At 40.6% G+C, this 21516-nt stretch overlaps 1 protein-coding gene across 4 annotated transcripts in view; it reads right to left on the bottom strand.

Annotated features, from left to right (window-relative positions):
• Positions 1–21516, bottom strand: part of myo3b (myosin IIIB) — a 70161-nt gene that overhangs the window by 22119 nt on the left and 26526 nt on the right. For 3 of the 4 annotated variants that reach the window (XM_037790965.1, XM_037790967.1, XM_037790968.1), the window contains 13 exons: positions 20877–21024; positions 19538–19691; positions 18854–18942; positions 18509–18638; positions 11673–11752; positions 10800–10820; positions 9572–9649; positions 7023–7228; positions 4169–4280; positions 3853–4015; positions 3329–3409; positions 1841–1937; positions 420–459 (listed from right to left, as the gene is read on the bottom strand). In XM_037790965.1, the coding sequence (XP_037646893.1) occupies positions 420–459; positions 1841–1937; positions 3329–3409; positions 3853–4015; positions 4169–4280; positions 7023–7228; positions 9572–9649; positions 10800–10820; positions 11673–11752; positions 18509–18638; positions 18854–18942; positions 19538–19691; positions 20877–21024 (1399 nt within the window). The remainder of the gene's footprint in view (positions 1–419; positions 460–1840; positions 1938–3328; positions 3410–3852; positions 4016–4168; positions 4281–7022; positions 7229–9571; positions 9650–10799; positions 10821–11672; positions 11753–18508; positions 18639–18853; positions 18943–19537; positions 19692–20876; positions 21025–21516) is intronic. The other variant, XM_037790966.1, reaches the window with a different exon arrangement.

Raw genomic sequence — 21516 nt, 5'->3', positions numbered from 1 at the left:
GCAGCAAAAATTGGATCAGACTTCAAAGACTGTGATGTGCTCCAAGTCACGGAGTGGCTCTTCTATTTCACATATTGAATCCGAGCAGGATATCAAAGTGCTACCAAAGAACCTCAGGTCTTTACTAAAAAAGGGGTCTAACATCTGTAGAAAGAGGAGCGCAAAGACAAATCACCTCAGGGAAGAGCGAGCATTTATTCTCAGCCGTGAATTTCCAGCCTTTTGATTCTCTCGTTCCCGTACCACCCTGTCTTCTCCGCTGAGATGAAGGTTGGAGCAAGAGAACTCTTTTGTCTCAAGGACTCAAAAAAATTCCCAAAGAATAATCTGGGTTAAAGCTGCTTTGTAGAGGAGCAGCGTTTTACATACACGGCTAAAGCCAGGCATAAGAAAATGCTCATTGATATTCTGTTACTTACATTTCCTCTACATATGTGATCCGTATGTGCCTCTTTAGACCTGTGAAAGTAAGAAGCATTTTTAACTGAAATGAACAAAGAACAACACATATTGTAAGTATCTGGTTATGGCATATTAATGCAGAGGATGAATTATAATTGTTTCCTTGTTTAACGGCAAAAACAGCTCTGGTTTATGATTATGCAATTTGCAGAGAGCGAGGCATGTTTCTGCGTGTGATCACTCACTGTTTCATTATTTAAAAAAAACAAACACCAAATGAGACAACATCTGCAAACACAATGCGGCATGCCAGTCGCAGTCATGCTTCGAGTCTAGAAAAACAAAATCTCATCCAGTTTGGACTTGGTGATGCAACTGGAGGCTCTGTTATTTGGACGCAAACACAGAATTCATGCGTGGCAGAGAGGAGGGATATCAAAAGGGAAAAGAACAGCATGTAGGTGAGAACATAGATCTTACAGGAGGAAAATGGGCCAGATCATGTCAAAATAAATCTATATGGAGAGATTCCAACACTGATTAAACAGAATTGTTAAGTGGAGGTTTGAAGTTTTTCTCACCAAGGAATATGATTGTAAACACGGAGAGAAAAATCCCAGATGAGGCTTCGCTCGGTTCGGGTATACAACAAGCATAACATTTTCAGATGTGTAAATCTAGTATTTTGGAGTTTGAGTCTGGAGAGAGATGCACAGTGTTGACCAAAAGTCACACATGATTTGAACGAGATTTCTTATGTGCGTGACTTGGTTTAAGATGAGCACTGATTGGCAAATCTACACGCATGTATTTGTCATTATTGTAAATTGAAGCTCCTGTACATAAAGACAAATCTCATACTTTCATCTTAGCTACGTTTTTAGTTCGTAATCTCAAACCTAACATTAGTGAATTTGTAATAACTGATATGTTAGAGTTGTGGTGCAGAGAAAAGCTAAACACGGAGCTAAAAAGCCGCCATCGCCACCACGTGTGCTGCTGTTCAGTCGGTGGCTGCTCTCCTGCTTAGCACATACTTTCTTAATGACTGGCCTGCCCATATGCTGAATAAACACAAAGTCTTCAGCTCCTACATCTGGAGACCAGTGCAGCGCCCAACCCCATTTGTGGTCAGACAAGTGTGCTATCTTGGTGGAAAGATATTTATTACGTTTATAAAACTGAAAGAGGTGGTGCTTAAGGGAGGAGCTTTCTCTTCTGCTTGAAACAACAGTTCATTACAGTGCAAGAAGAGCCTGTCCAGTAGGCCTAAAAATGAGTGACAGGTATGTGAGACCTCTTGTGACTCTAATGGTGGTCTCATTTTAGGTCATATTTGAAGCCTATTGTTTGTGCTGTAAGAAGAAACAAGGACAAAATCAAACCGCAGGAAAACCTTCTTTCAATGAGAACAGACCCTGAAGGACAAGTAGCTCACCCCGTATGCTCCTCCTTGGTGGTCTCTCCTCCAGCCTCAGGGTGACATATGTGCCCCTTGGGTCCATGGTCCCGACGCACCCGATGGCCCCTGTAGGCTGCACAGGATATGAATGTCAGACGTGCTTCTACATGATTTGAAATTTTCCTCCCATCTTAACAACATACATACTGAGGTAGTTATCCGATACAAATGTTATAATTAACACAATTCACAACAATTTATCGAAGCACTAAAACAGCAAGCGAAAAAATGTGTTTATCATCCATATAAGGAGTGTAATGTAGCAGTGGGGAAAAACATTGTGTGATTGTTGGGACACTGTGGGGTTCAGATGGATGGGTAAACGGAGCCTGCTGACTTACTCCTTCAACGGGCTTTGTGTTTTTCTTGTAAAATTATATGCACAGGAAAATAAGGCTCAAGTACATTGTCGAGCCATGGTTCTATTTTGCATGGTCTAATCTGATCGATGGTGAGCATGTCCCCCAGGCCCCGCTGAGATCTGAGAAGCCACCAGGCTCATACATTTGAAAGGCATCTGTTTATTTTCAGAATGCAAATGCAGCCCACCTCAAAGGCTATAAGCTGCGGAGAACACACAATGTGAATGTGCTGGAGTGCTCCGCCGGGGGGCTGAGGCCCCACTTATGTCAGGTTCAGGTTCCCCCCCCCCCCCGAACCCCAGCGGCCACACACAAACACACTTCTCTAAAGAGAAAGACAGCGGCGACAGAGAGGCTTTTTTTCACACCAAGACCATGTTTACCCATTCTGCAGCGTTATTTACAAGGGTTTTAATGGAGGACATTTACACAAGGTGTGCAGGCGACTGAGATGCTCCGTGTGCCAGATGAGGGCAGCCCTTAGGAGAGCCGGGGGAAACAATGCCAAATCTCCTCCCCCTGCCCTCCTCTCTCCTGCCCCTTTTGGCACCCTCCCTTGTCCTCCAGTGAGAGGCTCCAAGGAGGGGGGGGTGGAGGGGGAAGGTTAATGTGCCCACTTTGATCTTCGTCAAGGCACACTGAGTAAGAATTAATTTACATTTCAGATGAAAAGGTTGACAGTATAAAAAGGCATCTTGTTTCTGGTATGCGAGAGCTGTGTAATAGGCCAGGAATTTGAGAGAGGAAGTCGTGAGGAAACAGAAGGGATAAGCCCCTCTCTTGCCTTTACTGGGAAAGAGATGAAAGGAAAAAAGGATCTCAGTATGCACTGTTCTTCTGAAACATGGGGACCAAATGCTGCCCAAACTTTCAAAAGCTTTTCTTTATGCATTATTAATTAATTATTACTGTTTCGTAGGCCACTCATCGAGATCAAAAAGGTGTTTCACAAAGACGTTAGGTTTTCAGGCCTTTATCCCTTTTTCCTCTTGAAAATGCATGAAAAAGTGGCGCGCATATCCACCGGACACATGAGAAACTCCAGAGGCCTGCACTTGAATATATGAAGAACTTCAGTAGAAAAACGTAAACATTTCTTTACCTGACTGAATGCGGATAGAAGCTTCTTCCCGCTCCTTTTTTATTTGCTTGAGGTTCTGCCGAGCAACATAGCCCCTCCAGGCTAGAGAAAGAGAAAGAGACAGTGTGTGTGTGTGTGTGTGTGTGTGTGTGTGTGTAAGAGATTGCTGACCTGCCTCTGTGAAACAAAATAGACTGCACATACTACACAAGATCCCACTTCAAAACACTGCTAAACCAGGTGGCAGAGGGATGGATCCCTTTGAACTCTCTGAGGTCTTATTGTCTGCTCTGAAGCATTGCTCTTAACCCTTGTAGGTCAAGCTGTGGTTATCAAACTCATCTCTTTTATGAAGACTCACCGGCACATAATAGATTAGAGGTCATTAAGAAACCAGCGGTCAGATTCACATGAAATCTGCACCTGTTTCATGATAGCGTGATAAAAGAATACATCAGGATTTTCACATTCATTTGCATTTTTCTTTTACTTTAGTTTGAATAATTTCTTCTCCTCTGTTTACTGTTTAATTAATACCAACGTACCTGACTGGATGACGACGGCCCCGCGGTTTCTCTTCTGCTTCACTTTTCGGTAACGTCGGGCGCCCAGCCAGCCTTTAGTGTAAGCTTGTATCACCACCACACGAGCTATCACCTCCCTCAGCAGCAGGTTCAGCTGCTCCACATGGTAGTACTTCAGAAAAACCTGATAGGACATTTAGCCCAGGTTAGAATATCCAAATATCTCAGTCTATATCTCTGTACTGCCTTTTCCATACAAGGTTTTTGGTACATGCTGTACTGGTTATAGGTAAAACCTATAAAACAAACAAACATTTCTTTATTGCTTCATTTTTACCTTTGTCTTCCCCAGCACCCAGGCTTCTAGTTTGGCCCGCTCCAATATGGCAACAACGTTCTCTTTGCTGGTCTCAGGCATCTGGTGAGCCCGAAACGCAAGGTAGTAATATCTATGAGAGCAGGCAGAGGGGAAAATAATGAAATATTTGATCTAATGTAGTTGTAGCACTTCAAGAGCAGAGGCGAGCTGTAACCGATATGGTGTAATCAAGATTTTGTGATCAGATCATAATGACAGTAAAAAGAAAATGACTGAAAAAAAATCATCAAAGATAAAATGTGGTTATCTGATCACAGCTTTGACATTCATACCAGATCAGGCGGTGCAACGATAACACAAGTCTTCCCATTCATTTTGAATGGGGGTAGTGCGTGCGTAGCTGCGGCTACGGCGGCCACAGGGGGTGCCGAAGAAAAACACAGCGGCCTGCGGCAGAAACAGAATCAACTTTTGGAGAAACGTAACCGTTGAGCAGCCACGAGGAAACAAAAGACATTAATCGTTGCAGTTAATGGGCCATTAAACTGTCCATCCCACACCGCCGCACAAACTGGCGGGGAATCGCCGTACCACCTGACCTGGTGTGAATGCAGCCTTAAGAATTTATTTTCGAGTGTTAATGTTTTTTTGTCATCCTCAAGTTTTGGGAAACCATTTTGGTGGAAATTGATCCATAAAATACAAAGAGAAGAGCTGGACATCAGTATCAATATTGGATTATTGCTGGTTGCCAGTAAAATACCACTTTCGAATTTGAATTTTTGGGAAATACGTTTCTTCACATTCTTGCCTGGAGTTAGATGTGAAGATTGAAACCGCTCTCATGTCCGTCTGGTAAATATTAAGCTACAGCCTGTTAGCGTAGCTTAGCATAGAGACTGGGAACAGGAGGAAACGGCTAGCCTGTCTCGGTCCAAAGGTAAAAAAATCTGCCCACTAACACCTCTAAAGCTCACTAAATCACACATTACATCTTGTTTGTTATAAAAGAGACATGCTGCTGGCTTCATATTTAGTGTACAGATATGAGAGTGGTATTTTCATCTAACTCTAAACAAGAAAGTATTTCTCAAAGCGTCAAGCCATTCCTTTTAATTTCACTCTACTACTACTTTTGTTTAATTTAGTGTAAACTGCAACATTTAGGATTATTGTACAAGTGAACAATCCAAAATTTGTATTTTGATCACACAGTCGGTTGATTACAAACATTGAGCTCTTGTTCAGTAACTGACAACATTTTAAAGTGATCTTATCCAACATTAGTCGAGAAGAGAGGCCAGAAATCTTAGCATCTTTTCCTACACAACTACTAGAAGCATCGTCATAGCTGGAAAATCGCCTGCTCAGTCAGAGCAGAAAAATGAGACATGAGTCTTCAACAGAGGCCCTTTGTTGGAGCTCTTTTGAATGGATCATCGTCTCTTATTTCAGTGGCCACAGAAGATGCCCATCGGCCCGGTCTCTATCAGTGTTCATCAGCTTCCACTGCATGTTTATCGCTCACATTGTCTGGATCCGTCCACTGATCCTCTTGTTGTAGTTTACAAAATACCAGCATAGGACAAAGTGGCTCTAACTGTTTGCTCAGGGACATCGAGGCTCCAAAACGACTGGTTCATCTCTTGTGTTCTGGCGTTGGTCAAAAAGAAGAACAACAACAAGAAGAAAAACTTCTTTGAACTCCCCTCCCCGCCTCAGTCTACAGCCTTTCATTCTAATTCCTGTTGATACCTGTTATTTCTTTGATGGTAAATACAAAGCACTGCTTGGCAACATCAGACGAGCCTTTGATATGAGAGCACAAATTTAAATCAGTTTTCACTAAAGGTGCAGTTTAGCAGTTCAGGTCTGTCTGTATGACTTCTGCCTGGCTCAGGTAGGATCATATGGATTCAATAGCCAGGTTAAAATGTAGTCTGAAGTGGTAATACTACCTCTCATTCACACACTCTTCATGCACAGGTGTTGTAGAGAAAACAGTAAAATCATCGACACATCGACCAAAACTAGGACATGCAAGAATAAAACATGTGGTCATTCGAAGTTTTAGGTCACCAAAATGAAGCACATTCTTTAAAGCTTCCTTAAAGCAGTGAGACTAACCAGCCATCTCAAAGTTTTTTTTCCCTACAGGCCACAAGCCCAAGTTAATTAAATTTTATATCATCTTAAAGTCTTCACATTAGGAGGTGGCTAGAATATTTTTCAAAGCAAAATTGATCAAACATAAGTTTCCTTGCATTTTCCCACAGATTCATCGTGTAGTTTTTCCTCAACAGTACTGGGGATGTGTAGGTAGGTATGCACTTTAAATTTGGGGTTGGACATTTGAACAGTGTGCATCACTTATTAACAGTTTGATATCCTGTCCCACATTTTTAAAAAACAAAAACAACACCCTTATGTAAAGTCCCCCTAATGATGAAATCTTGTTTTAATTGTGTTCTAATGTAATACCAATGGGACACGGAGACTACATTTGAGCTTTTCCAGGTCACTGAGTTTTAAGAACAAACTCTTTATGAATAGTAAAAGGAAATCCATTAAAATGCATCTCCCCTTATAATCACAGTTCCTCCCTGTTTGAATTTTATCCATATTTCCAGACTGGAGTATCCACCCAGTTAAAAGAGCTGTAGGATTTTGTCTTGCACCATCACTAATGACTGCCAATTAGTCAGCCTCTTGCTCTGCTTAACTTGTACCCCTACCTAATTAAAGAACCCGTGTTTTTGTGTGATGCAGAGCACGGCTCGCTTGTTCTGCTCTATCTCTGGGGTTGTGTCGGCGCTCCACGTGTGCGCCTGCTGCAGAATGTAGGTGCTGCCTGTCTTGACGGCGCTCTTACTTGTTGACAAACTCTTCAAACAGGATGCGGTGGGAGTAGCCTTGCCGACGGATGTTCACTGTCTCCAGGATCCCGGTGTAGCGCAGCTGCACCATCACCCGCTCCTTGCAGAAGCGCAGCGCCTGCCTGTCATCATTGGGTTTGATGCAGCGCACAAAGTGTGGCTGACCCACCACCATCTTAGACAGCAGGTCCATCAGGGAGTACTGCAGACGCACAATGAGTCAATAATAAACAGTGGGCAGAAACAAGGCAAGAATAAAAAGCAGTTGTCATATGAATTATCACAGTCTGGTGTAAGTTCAGTTATAAAGAATTGTACTGCAACTTCAAGAATCCAACTTTTTCCAGACATACTGTAGATGTGTTTGATACCAAAATACAAGCTGAATAGTAATTTACGGTATTAATCAGTCCAAAAAAGATCTGGCAGACTTTTTGTGGTAATATTTAAAAATTGCGTGGTAAGAAATCTTTTTTTAAAGCTGCATAAATTACGTTTTTTGACTTGGGGGCAGCAGAGGATTTACTGTATAAATATCATATCAACATATCGTCACCATATAAAGTCCTCAGGGCGAATGTGCAAACTATTTTTTATTTACAGATCCAGAAGACACAGATCAACATTAACAGTCATTTGGAGAAGAGTTTCTGGCTACCTGATAGAAGTAATATTTACTCTCCTTTTAGCTCTGTTTTGGTCTCCACCAACTCCTAAAGGGAACATCTGGCTCTTTAGCTGCTAAATGCTCCACGATGTTCATAAAGTCGTTAACTTTATCTGACGGGTTTGGATGACGGAAAAACCAAAACAATGAGCTGAAAGAAGAGTTGGTGATCATTCTCTATTCTCCGAACAACATCTTTCACATACACAGTTATTTGATCTACTGTTGCTAGCTTTGCATAATTTATTAATCTATCCTTAAAATGAACTCAACTGAAGAGGCATTGTTTTACTTTATTAGGCTTTTACTTGAGAGACAATCATATTAATGGAGCCAAGCCTTTATTTCCAAAGGTGTATTTGATCATATTATGGTGTTTTCTGTTTGTTATGATATGCTGTTACTGCTATAGAGTGCTGCAGGGATGACGTATTTTTGTAGGTCCACCAGGAAGTTAGCATCGCCCTAGTTCCCTCGACAAAATGCCAATGAGATTTTTCCATTGGATTTTGTATTGTTGCAGAAAATAATCTCTGTGGCAAAAAAACGTTTATGATACTTACACGTTTTGTTCAGCAAGATAATCTTCACAAATGAAACTTTTTGAAGTGTGAATGAAAACTAACGTTAGGCTACAAACGAACTACACCAGTTCACCAGTGATGACGTTTAGTAGTCTCATTTAGCCACTTGTTGGCAACTGCCTTTTTAAAGACAAGTAAAAGCTTCAAAATTCACGAGTGGGATATTTACTGACGTATTTTATATCGTAGAACAAAACGTTAAAATCTGTTAAGCTTGTGTTTACCGCAGACCTTATTTTAAGCATCTAACCAAAAACCCATTCAAAAAAAACCCATTGGCTTCCGGATGCCAACTCATTTCTGGGTTTTAGGACTCATTCCTGCTGAACTGTATTTGCTGTAAATGCAAACTCATCACATCCTTTCCCTGGAAGTCTTTTACTGTGAAACATATAGAGAAGTGCTGAATTGCATTAAAAGCAAATCAATTACTTTTTAATTATGAATTAAGAGAACAGTATTTCTGAGAGAGAGTGAAACTAGAGAAACTAAAAGCAACATGGGGAGTATAGTGTTACTTCACCGATGGAATTAATGATGTAGAAATTTAGATTACACTGAATTTACTGTGCGAGTTATCACAGTAAAACTTTTCAATCAGAATATGTTACATTTCTGGAGGGAATGATTGATGTGGTAAAGATGATTTCTGTTGTTTTTATTGGTTGTGTGTCACTGTGGATATTACTTGCTTTTTACCTGACTATGCTTCAATGTGCATTTTTGATTTCTTTCCTCCATTAAAGTTGGGTTTGAGGCATTTTTATACCATTTTTAGACACAAGCAAGAATGTGTGAACACTTTAGAGCTGCAACAATTAATCAATTAATCATAGTTGTCAACTATTAAATTAATCACCAACTATTTTGATAATCGATTAACCGGTTTGAGTAATATTTTAAGAAAAAAAAAGTTAAAATTCTCTGATTCCAGTTTCTTAAATGTGAATATTTTCTGGTTTCTTTACTCCTCTATGACAGTAAACTGAATATATTTGAGTTGTGGACAAAACAAGACATTTAAGGACGTCATCTTGGGCTTTGGGAAACACTGTTCGACATTTTTCACCATTTTCAACACTCACACTGTAATAAATAGAGACATATGATTAGATTACTAGAGGCTAGTAAAGTCTAACAATGTAATGTAATGTGTTCTGTGCCCTATTTCAAATTGTGGAACAGTTTGTGTCAACACAATTAGGATTTTAAAATAGAACAGAGGAGTTTACAACGTGTTCAAACTGTTGATTGTTGTCAGACAGTTAAGCAGCATAAAAGAGAAAACACCTACACGGAAATAGGAGGCCACAGTCTGTCTCCTCATGTTGGTGGTTTCTTCTGGGTGACGCATCATCTCCATGGTGTCCACCTGAACGCAAACATTCACAATGAACACGCTGCAAGTGATAAACAGGCCAGACGTCAACAGCCAACAGCATCACTGCAAAAGCAGCAGATTCAAATGAGATTCAGTTTGTTTGCAACCTGGCATCCTTGGTGGGCTCTGTGGAGATAAAGGTATTATTACAGCAGGTCTCCTTCCTCTAAATGGGCCAGTTGGGAATACACAGCTGTACTAACTGTGCCGTCTGTATAACATTGCCCCATAAACACTTAAAGCTAACAATCTAGAGAATAATTTCGCATTGCTGTGGGGCACGGGAAAATTGCGGAGCATTCTGAGTAATGAGACCAGCCGTCACCAAGCAGACAGTCATCCCGACGACGGATTAACGAGGACACAATATAAGCTTTCTAATGGCCTTCGCAGTTCATGGCTTCATCAAAATTAATGATGCAATAGATATTTTATGGTAAGTCTACGTAGCAAAGTGCATATCTTAATTCTTTATTCCATCCTAGAGCAGAGAACTAAAGGTACGTCAAGTTACATGGAGAGAGGAATCGAAAGCTTTGACACTTTCGACTGCAATTTTGAAAGCAGATCACACAGAAGTACAAATTATCTAGGACTCACTTCCACTATTCTAACAACCGTCACACTACTTTAATCTAGTCGTACTGGTAACTTTCTTGTAAGTGTCAGTTTCTGTCAACTTTTCCCCAACTCTGATTGAGAGCATGACTGCATACATATTACATCAATCACACTGAGTTGTCATTAACAAGCCCTTTCTTGTTCAAGAATAATTGAGTAGGTGCTTAGGGGAGGTTCAACAAAGTTTCTCCACAGTTATTTTGTCCTTTGTGTCTCACATTAAATATTTCTATAATCTAAAAAGAGCATTTGTTTACATTAATAACGCAGAAGTGTGGCTGCGTGAAAAAAAGAGTTCAAAAGAAATGATTTACATTTTCCAAAAGCCAGGCTGTGATTGATGTCAGAGGAGTGAAGCTGCACACAATTCAGAGTTAGTGAAACGTAGATAAAGTTTGAATTTAGATTACAATGATGATCAGTGATTTTAAGTATTTTCAAACACTGTTTGCAATCTGGTCTATGATTTTAGAAACATATTTAAATTGGGACACATTTACTATTTCTACAGGAGTCTTACCTTCAATAGGTATATGGGAGACTTTGAGTACGGCACATGTCGGCGAATAACATGGAAATGAAGGAAGAGAGAAGCGGAAAGACAAGAAGATGAAATTCACCTTTAAGGGGGTTTCCACAATCATAATGTGAATTCTTTGTTTTTTTTAACAGAGAACTACAAATAATTCCACAATGGACAAAGATATTTTCAATTTCATTTCTTACAAACAAAGATTTGACCAAATGTTTCCCCTTAAATAGAGTAAAATAGACAGTGAAATGAAAAGGATGGAGTGCGAGTCCAGGACTGAGAAAGGTAGAAAGTCCCTGCTATCAAGAAACTTTTTGACTAACTTTCTTGTGCTAAAACACCGTGTAGTGTGTGTGATACCATAAAAAGGCACTCGAAGAAACATGCATGAAGAGAATCAGCATGATGAACATGTGATTAATAAACAGTATTAGAAGCAAACATCTTCAGAGTACTTCTTAGTAAGTCCTTTAAGTGTTGCTCCATGAAGATTTATTGTGTAATATAAGACTCATGAAACTCTCCTGGCCACTTATTGCGGTACGTTGATGCAGCCATTTGAGCTGATTTTTGACGACCCACAATTGTTTACTCCAATACTTTAGTGCCCATTAACAGCAAAACAACAATAGTTAGTTAGTCTGAAAACTACTTTTATGCCGTAGACACCCAATGCCAGATGGCGATGCTGCATCACCACAAGCAAGACAGCAAACATAACAGGGTAGTCAATTAATGTAGCTATGCTTCACAGCACAAGTTTTACTGGGTTTTCTTATGGCGCGATGCCTGTGAGCAACAAATAAAAAAACATTATGTTCTCAGATGTGATGATTTGTGCTACGGGAGCACGAGCCTCACCTTGGTGCGTCCTGAACCGAGCTGCGGCGGCAGAGATCTGGATGCAGCGGTGACCCGGGCTCTGGACGTCGCCAGGTTTCCTGTTCAAAAACCAAACCATGAAAAACAGTCGTAAGTAGTCGTGCCAGGTCTTATTTAAAGCTTAGGAAAAAGTTTGAACAGCTGTGTGAAATAAAGGGAAGACATGATTATTGAGAGTGAACTATCAAACACGGAGACACAGTAAACACTTTGGGGTGATAATATTTTTCAACATACAAAGCTACACTCTTATGTTAACAGTGGTGTTCATAATGCAGCACGGTATAAAAGACAGTTCAGAGGGAGCCTAAATCTGAGCTGAATCCCGTGGACTCAGGAGTGCAGCTGCGTGCACAGCAGTCCAACAGCCCCGCACACACAGCGGAAAGGATATGAACATAGCATATGCAAGACAGTCTGAACATTTCAAAGTTTCTGCACAAGATGTCCAAATGTTTTCTCTGGCTATATCTTCAGAGGCTAAACTGTGATTAATAGCAGTGAAAGAAGCCTTTGAAGCAGGATTGGTGACATCAAAGTCCTAATCCATGGGTGGCAGGATTTTTATAATGAGTGGGAAGTATCTTAACACATTTCAAAGGGTTTACTCCATGAATAAACAATAGCTGCACAGATGTGCCACACACACCTTTAGAAAAATACGTCTACAGACACAGGAGGCAGCATTAACCAAGCAGCCGTGTATGGCAAGGAGGAAAACCTTTGTAAGTTTTTTAAGATAAAGCTGAAGTGACAGGCCAACAATTGTTCTAGATTTTCTACCGCACACGGACGAACTTCTAAAAATGCAAATATGCAGTCGGCTTCTGCTATATAATTTCAAGACTCACGTCAGTTGTTGAGGACAGGGTCTGACAACGAGCCAAAAACTTAAACACTGGATCAGAGCCTGCCTTTCTCCGAGGACTCTGCTCTATCAAGTGTGTATTACAAGCATCAATCAAACACTGGAGAGATCAAAATCAATTTATGATGGATTAATTAACAGCCAGGCCACTTCTAACTTTAGACAAAGAACGTCCTACTTGTGCCAAAGGTTTTAAAGTGAGCCAAAGCAATGTGGCGTCTCATGGGACAAACACACACGCGTGGACGGAAACACACACAAATATGTGCACAAAAACACACGCACACACACACACACACTTCTGTAGTCAAAACAAGCCAAAACATATGATGTGAGAGAACTTCAAAAGGACTCAACCAGTCTTTTAAGCTAGTGATGATACTGCTTTTAGCATTTGACAGTTATCTCCTCTAATTCTTATTTATTTATCTACTCATTTATTCTGCCATTAATACATTTTGCATTTGGTAAACAAACTCAATTCAAGATATTCTGTCACATTAAAATATGCACTTTTATATTTGTTAATAATGTGCTTGAAAGAGTGTCCACAGGTTCACAGAATCTCAACCTAAAAATAGAAGAAAGGAAAGTGTAAAATATGATAACATGGAAATATGAGCAGTTAATTGCTCATTATGAACACATGTTTGTGAGAGGGCCTTGTGTTTAGGATCACAGGGACAGATTTTACATCCTCAAACGCCCCTTCGGCACAATCAACACAAAAAAATACACACAAAAAAAAGTATGATCTTTGAGAACAGGAGCGGTTAAACTGTGTCGGGTATATTACCAGCACACAGGCAGGCAGGGCCCCGCTCCAATTAGCCCAGAGTAAAGCTGGATGGATTAATTGGAGTGGGTCTTGTGCAAATGAAGTGCGCTCTCTCCTCTCCCCATTAGTGCTGCTGGGCCAGATCATCTGAGCACATTTGTCATGATGAATTAGCGGCTGCGAGTGGAACGAGCTCATGGAGTGTCACTGTGCTTTCACGCCTCTCACTTCCATGACACCATCAAGGGGAGATGAAGGGGCTGCGCCGCGATGAGAGAAACTATGACAGTTGTACCTAAGCCTCGCAAACGGACACTCACTGCTTTCTTCATGTATTCCTTGGCGGGTCGTATTAATTCATTCTTCTGGCGGGTTTCATACCCCCTCCTGACTAGATGATTAGAGCATGGGTTAATAGTCAGTATCCTCAAAGATTTCCGTCTCCTGAGACATGAAACCAAGGGAACACCTGTGATGTCCGGCCTGAAAGAAGACCTTCTAATTTAGATACAGAGGGGGACTTGTCTAATGATGTGGATTATAATTATTCAAACACAGAGACGAGCAAGAAAAAGGAGGACGTGGTCCTTGTGTAGTGGATTCAGTTACAGAACAAGGCCACATGTGTTTTTAGTTACAGCTTGAGGCAGTTTTTAATTTTGTCAGTGCACTTTAATAGACATGTGCTGAAAATAAAATAAGAAGAGTTTTAATATAAAAGCTTAATAATTAAAAGAGGGAGCAGGTGAGGGGACTATTTCCCATCGGGTCATTCAGTCCTGAGAAACAGGCGGTGGAGGAGCGTCCCACTGATCGTTTCTGCTTCACGCATGTTGCTCTTGGCATGGACTTCCAGGACAAACACAGAGTGAGGCAGAGCAGTGTGTGTGTGTGTGTGGGGGGGGGGGGGGGGGGGGGGGGGGCAGCGAGAGAAAAAGCCTTCCTTGGCATCTGTGCGTTCACTTTGAAAATTAAGCCCAGCAAGAATCCTGTAGGAAAAAAAAAAGCTCAAGCTGGCAGTTGTATTGGGGTTCTATTGACAAGAATAGTCAATGTGCTTGGGATTAAAAAGCAATCCCGCGTTCAATATGACACCTCCCTACACGCTTTTATGAGTGCCAGTGTGCGCCTTGTACTTCAGAAGCTGTGGATCGAGCTGTCGACACGGGGGACAATCAAAGTTGTAAGAGAGAGCAGCCTTCCTGAGCTGAGTGAGCAGAGGCTTGCTGGATATCTCCGCCGCTCTCCCGCTCTCTTTTTGAAAACATGTGATCTAGAAACTCAAGTCAGCAACCAAGCAAATGAGATTAAAGCACCCATAACCCCCCGCCACCCTCCTCACCCTCCATAACCACCACCGTTTATGCCTAGAGATGGCTCCGGGGGCTGTTGATTTAAATGCCATCCACTACTGTCAGAGCAGATCAATCATAAAAAGCATGGTGTAATTGGCTTTTAGTGACACAACACAGTGTTGCATTTATCAAAGGATGTTGTACCATGTGACTTAGGCGAACTGGCTCCTTGCTATTGATGTGCGGGGCCGTCAAAAAATCCCACTGCTGACTCAAAACATTCTCCAACACCACGATTAGGGGAGAAATTGAACAAAGGTACTACTTGGTGAGTGTCTCTTTTGGTAGCGCGAGTGTGTGGAAGTCTAGTGAAAGACTGTGGTGTCTGCCCACTGGGATGAAAAAGGCTTCCACTGGGAGAGAGAACAAAGAGCCAAATGTGTCATATCGCTGGGAGAAGCCTGTCATTTCTACACAGGAGGATCTCCTAACATGAAGGGAGACGGAGGGAGATGCAGAGGACGGAGAGAACTGCAGCTGTGGCTTCATGTGAAGATGTAAAAGCAAAGTAAATTGTTCAGTATACATGATGGACTTGAACTTATAACCCCTTATATCTCACAGGAGAATATTATAGAGCTTGTTTTGTTAACTCACCTAGTCACACTTGTAAAATATGAATAAGAAAGACCTGAGATTGTGGACAATCAGGGTCAGTATTATAAGCATTATAATAAAATTAATTTAATACTGCTTTGGATAAAAAAGTAAAGGAAGATAATTTACTAAAGTAAAAGTAACAATACCACAGTATAACAATATGCTGTTACAAGTAAAAGTCCGGCATTTAAAATCTTTAAATGTCAGTGTTATATCAATATACAGTATGTCATGTTAATCATTATTATTACTGACGCATTACTGTGTAAATTAATGGTGTAGCAGATCACAGCAAAGCTGATTTAACTACTTTATATGCTTTATATGCTAATCACATGTTTTGTGTGTACAATATTAATCTGCAAAGTAAAAAAAAAACAAGCACATCAAAAAGTATAGTACTTGTAAATGTACTGTAATGCACTTAATTGTAAAAAAATAACAAATATACAGTAAAGCCACCAATTCACAACATTCAGTTTTCCTCCTTAATAAGTCAGATTTACGTCACGGTTGTCTGCTTTTTTATGGCTGTAGGAGGGTTTTTAAAAACACAGATTAACGATCACAAAAACAGCATAAATACATCAAATCTCAGGGAGGATTTTTTTGCCTGATAACATTTGTTTCAGTTGGAAAGATGTTAAATTAAGTCACCACAAGAAGTCATCTTAAATTAGAAGAAATACTATGTTCCAGGTGTTAAATCTGCGATCATCCATGCAAATCAGACTTTATAGTAAAACGTATCTGCATCTACAGCTCTGCATTTGCCACTGCTTCAGTTTAATCACATAAATATTTCAAATGTTCAGCTGGCCTGCATACTAATAATTCAAAATGACAACAATATTGCACCAGTGTAGTGCAGGTCTTGCTCATACCAGTGATTTTTCTTTCTACATATAACGCACATTATAAAGCGTTAAAACCCTGGCAAAAAATAAAATATGCTTTTCCTCTCCACTGTTTGTGAACTTTTCACAGAGCACACATCACTCTGCACATCCTCCATTTTCATTGTGCTCTGACAAAGGACTGGCAGTCTTGAGGTGCTGTGTGTGTGTGTGTGTGGGTGCAGATGTGCTGTGCTACAAGCAGCACGGCCTGACAGCCCTGCGGCTACACACACACACACGCCCACAGAGACCCACACTGTGACCGCAGGCTGCCCAGGCCCTGGTAGGCCCGACGGAGCCCAGCCAATTCAAACACTGTGATCCCCCTGATCTGGGAAAGGCCCTGGCTCTGATGAATTTGTCCATGCAAATACATCCCATTTCCTCTGACAAAACACCACCACATGTCCAAGCCTCAAGGACCCACATTCTGCAGGGCTCAAGTGGCCTCGCTATTCACCGCCTGGGAGCTTTTTACTTTCTGGGGCCCTCCTAGTTTCCTACTGTTCTCCAAACATGAACTGCAACGATACTCAAGACCATCACATTCTCAATCTGCCCTGTGAAATGAATGAGTAGTCTACTAAAATACTACATAAATGTGGACTGTGTGTCTGTTTAAACTTGTTTTTCGCTTTAAACAAAATATAACGTAGAGGAAAATGATGTAATTTACAGGAAATGTTCTTTGTACCAGCAGAAACATTAACATTCACTGAATGTAAGTGTGTAGTTTGACATCCCAGATCCATTATTTTACTGTCAGGCTGCAGGTCTACGAGGGTGTCCCCTAGTGGTGACACTGCGAGGAGGCGACCCAGAGTGTGAAACCACCCTGGTGTAAAACAGATTTCCATCAGATCCCCCAAGATAATGGTAATTTCACAGATAACAGTGAATCTATAATGTGAAGTAAAATGCAAATTAAATCCCCCCACAAATTTTACCCTGAAGAATAGATTTATAATTTTCTTATGCTATACTGTATCTCACTTTAAACGGTGCTCCATCTTTTCCAGAACGATAAGCCGGAGCCGAGCGTTTCATAGCTTTTATCTAATGAGATGATCTACAGTTCCACAAACTGCAAATAAGAAAATTGGACCTCCAACTCCAAAGAAATAACACAGAGTTGACTGCAAGCGTATTGCAGTCAAACTGCCTTTACTTGAACATGCAGAAGCATCTATATAATTACTGAGAGCTTTGGTAGAGCTTTTTAGGATAAAAAGGCTCAAAATGCACAACACAGTAACAGTTTATTTATGCGATAACTCATCACATTAACTTGATCCACCAGTCTAAATGGCAGGACAGACAAAGTGCAGTGGAACAAAAAGGAAATAAAGAAGCTTTTAGATCTAACTGACACTATGTCAGCAGCAGTAAACATTACAGCACGTCTTAGTATCTATTCAGTGCCTTTGTGCACAGAAATGAAGTGCTCACTGAATTTGTTTTTATAGAGTGTACTCCTCTGAAGCCATTAATTGCATAAAGGAAGTGGCTGAAGGCTCCCTTGTGCACAACCTGCAATTGAAGTTTACAGACACATCACAGAGATTTCTACTGGAGTCTCAGCTAAGGTGCCTTTTGTGAATTGAGGCTCCCTTTAATGCCACTGGGACTGAAAGCAGGCATTTACAGGTCCCTAAAAAGGAAGTGAATCACATAATGTGGCTTAGCTGAAATAAAGTAGGAAGTGGGAATCTGATAATTTAACACATCTATTAGCATTTCAGCTAAGTCAAGTGACCAGGAGGCCTCAGCCGCGGCTAATGACGAGCACATTACTCTACCTTCATTTAACCAACAGAAAAGAGGTGGGAAGAGTTGCTTTTGTATTCTCTAAATACTGTTTCTTCATCCCCTGGGTATTTAGAAACCTTATCATAAAAATATCCCACTGCACCCACAATCTGAAGATAGCATTCAGACGTGGGAAACCAAGAGGGACAGCTTAGTGAAAATAAAAACAGAGCGCCGTGCAGAGAGCTGAGCCTCTCAAGAGATAATGGAGACTGCAGATTTATCCGAGCACGGCACACAGAGGCTTGAAATGAAGGGGGACCAGGAGATGCCTGGGAGCCGCGTCTTTAAGAAACCCACTTACCTGAACATTTATGGAAGCAGTAGACCCCAGCACAATTCACAGAGTAATACAGTCAGAACCCGGCATTGTTAACAATAGTTTGTCTCAAAGAAAAGTTTCCATTACCATTTCCATTGTGGTTAGCAGTAGAATAATGTTCCTGTTAGTGGCTGAGATGTTCTACATTGCTATATTTTTCATTGAGGCCTATTTAATAGCATACCTGTTTTAGTTAAGGGGCTGGAGAACAGCTGCTGCAGAAGTTTGTTCTCTGATGTTCTCAAAACTACGACGATGTCCGCAGGAAGAGTGTCTCTGTTCTTCTCCAGAAAACCATTCACGTTGTACATTACCTGTCGAGTAGGGCACAAGACACACGCATAAACTCTAAATGCCAATCTGATTTGTCATTACGTCTTGGGCCTGGGAATATGGTTGAAATAATTAGTATTATTATATTTTTTGGATATCTAAAAATATTTGTGACAGGCATTTTAAAATCTCTTATCACATCAACAAACAGGGCAGTATGTTATTTGTTGCACAGATACATAGACTCATTTGATACCTTTCCTGCATAATGCTGAATCCCAAAACAAAGCTCCACACGTTTTGGTATCCAGAAGTACTTGCAGCGCAAATTGTCCTCAAATTTATCTGTTGGCAAGAAATGAGAAAGGCAACAAAAGATGCTTTAGGCCCTGATCACACAGAGTGAGTTTTGAAGGTGGAAAACGTGAGGTGAACCGCACTGCCATTTTGTTGCCTGATCAGACAGAGCGCTTTTTGCAGTTTGCTGCACATTTTTTTTGGCTAGGCAACCACTGAATGAGTGCTAACTTAAGCTTTATACAAACCATGAACTGTATGCCACCTAATAGTTCAGTTTAAATGAATGAAAACAACTTCTCAAGTCTCTCAAGTACCGCACTAATTTGCCTCCAGGCCTGCTGTTTTCTGCTCAAATCATGGTAACGGTTGGTAAAGTCATAAAGCTCAGAGTATCCAGCAAAAGTCATTACAATGAGAAAAAATGCTAATGACGTCGGGTGCTTTTCCGCTCTGAGTCCGAGACGTTCAAGAAATGTTACAAGGCGTTTACAAAAAGCCGCCTCAGGCTGCTAAAATGCACTCTGTGTGATCAGGGCCTTAGAATCCAACGAATCAGTGACCTCTGACCTCTTATATTCATGTTTTATGATTTTTGATTGTTTGGCGTCTGAGCATGTTGTAGGAGTAGCTCCAGTCTTACCCACTAAGGTCTGTTCAGTGGCCTGCGGGAAGCGGCTCTCCTCGTCCATCAGGGACAGCAGACCCATGGGCTTCTGCAGGAACATGTCCAGGATGGGCCTGTTGTCCTCGTACTCCACCAGGCTGGCATCCACCGCCTCACTCTGGTATTCAATCTAATTAGAACCAGTGAATGTAGAACAATCTAGTTAATGATTTCTCTAAATGACCCAATTAAACAATCTGGGCTAGATATGATTTGTGCGTGTTTGGGGGAAAAAGAGTTTCTAATCAACAAAACCAAGCAGCTGCAGCCGGCTGTGTGTGTCTATTGCTGAAGTTTACAGCATAATAGAGTCTTTTACTGAATGCATAAAACAGAACAGCTCTGAACTAACAAATAGAGCCACTTACTTATTCATAATTTATTTCACTTTGCAAATAACCCAGAGTCATATCACATTATTGCATCTATTTAATTTCGGATGAAAAAGTTGTTTTTAAATATATATTTTACTAATAAAGTGGAACCAACGGATCTAAACCGTCCTCATGTTTAAGTCATTAACTCAGAATAATCAGTTTCTGTGTACAGCGAGACTGAAGACACCAAATAAAAATCCCTTTCCACAGAGCACCAGCCCTTCATCAGGGGCAGCTCGTACTTGTTTGTAGAAGAGAAACTTTTAACAGGCTGAAAGGCCTTATTTTCAATGATTGCTGTTGTAATTAATGTGTAAATAGTACATGTCGCTTCCAGTTCTGGTCCTGGAGAATATAAATTAATGAGCAGGGAGTACTATCAGATTTTATGTGTGAAATCCTGCCTCAATAAATTTGTATTCTAGTGTATTCTTTGGTACATGTGATGCTGTATGCATTTAAATGTAAAGCAAAAAACTTAGTAATAATGTGCTATATGAATGAAATCACCCTTCCTTACCTAGTTTTTCCTTTTAGAAGGACCGTTGCAAAGTTAACACAGACTAAAAGGCATTATAGCAAAATGTTTTTTTGATTAATGTCTATTCATTTCCATCAAGGAAAATAAAGACTTATCGCACTTCAGGGTAAACAACTTCATTAAATCAATTAAGAGTGTAATTTGGTGGTGCGTGACGGTATAAACAATCCTTTACACATCACAGCCCGGCTAAAAGCAAAATGTTCATGTTGAAAGCATCTCTGCCCTGATGGATGTGAAAACACACAAATAATATTAAAATGACTGATTGTTTAAAAGGGAATGTTTATATACAGTATTACTGCTGAAGAGTGTTATGTGGATGCATTAATTTCAGGCACATTACATGACATGAATAAGACTATATCAATAACCTCTCTCTGTATGTCAAACTCACCTGTTCGAGAGCAAATATGTGCTGGTTGAAGTAAAACTGGATCTGCTCGTTTGCGATGTTGATGCATAATTGTTCAAACGAGTTCTTCTTGAAGTTTTCAAATCCAAAGATGTCCAGGATTCCCACATTCATGCCGCTCTCTGCGGCACTTCAAAGGAAGAAAAAGGGGACAAACAAACTCATTCTTCTATGTTACGGAACAAGCAAATCCCCAGCAGGCATATTAATTGATAAAACTTTAATGATAATCCAAGTTCAACCCAAATACAGAGTCTGGTCTGGACGGCCTGCTAGTCTGATGAGAAATCATAAACATCAGCTTCTTAAATTGTTTTATTTCAGTCTGTATTGATTTAACCTCGAGTCATTTTCAATATCTGCACAAACAATACTTATTTCTACAACACGGTATGAAGATTAAACACCCTGCATTTCATCCAAGTGCTTGAAGCTGCTACTTTTCATGAACAGTCATTACCCGCTGTAGAGGTCACCTTTAGCCTGCGCTACAGGGTTGTTAATGGCAATAAGGAAATGGCAAAGATGACTGGACTGCTCTGGCTTTTGTACATCTCTGAGAGACGACTCCTTGACAGTAGACGCTCATATTTATGAAGGAATTCTTTTGGATCAATGAACA

Source organism: Sebastes umbrosus, chromosome 13 (assembly GCF_015220745.1).
Source record: "Sebastes umbrosus isolate fSebUmb1 chromosome 13, fSebUmb1.pri, whole genome shotgun sequence".
Taxonomy (NCBI): Eukaryota; Metazoa; Chordata; class Actinopteri; order Perciformes; family Sebastidae; genus Sebastes; species Sebastes umbrosus.
This window is presented reverse-complemented; position numbering and strand designations above follow the sequence as displayed.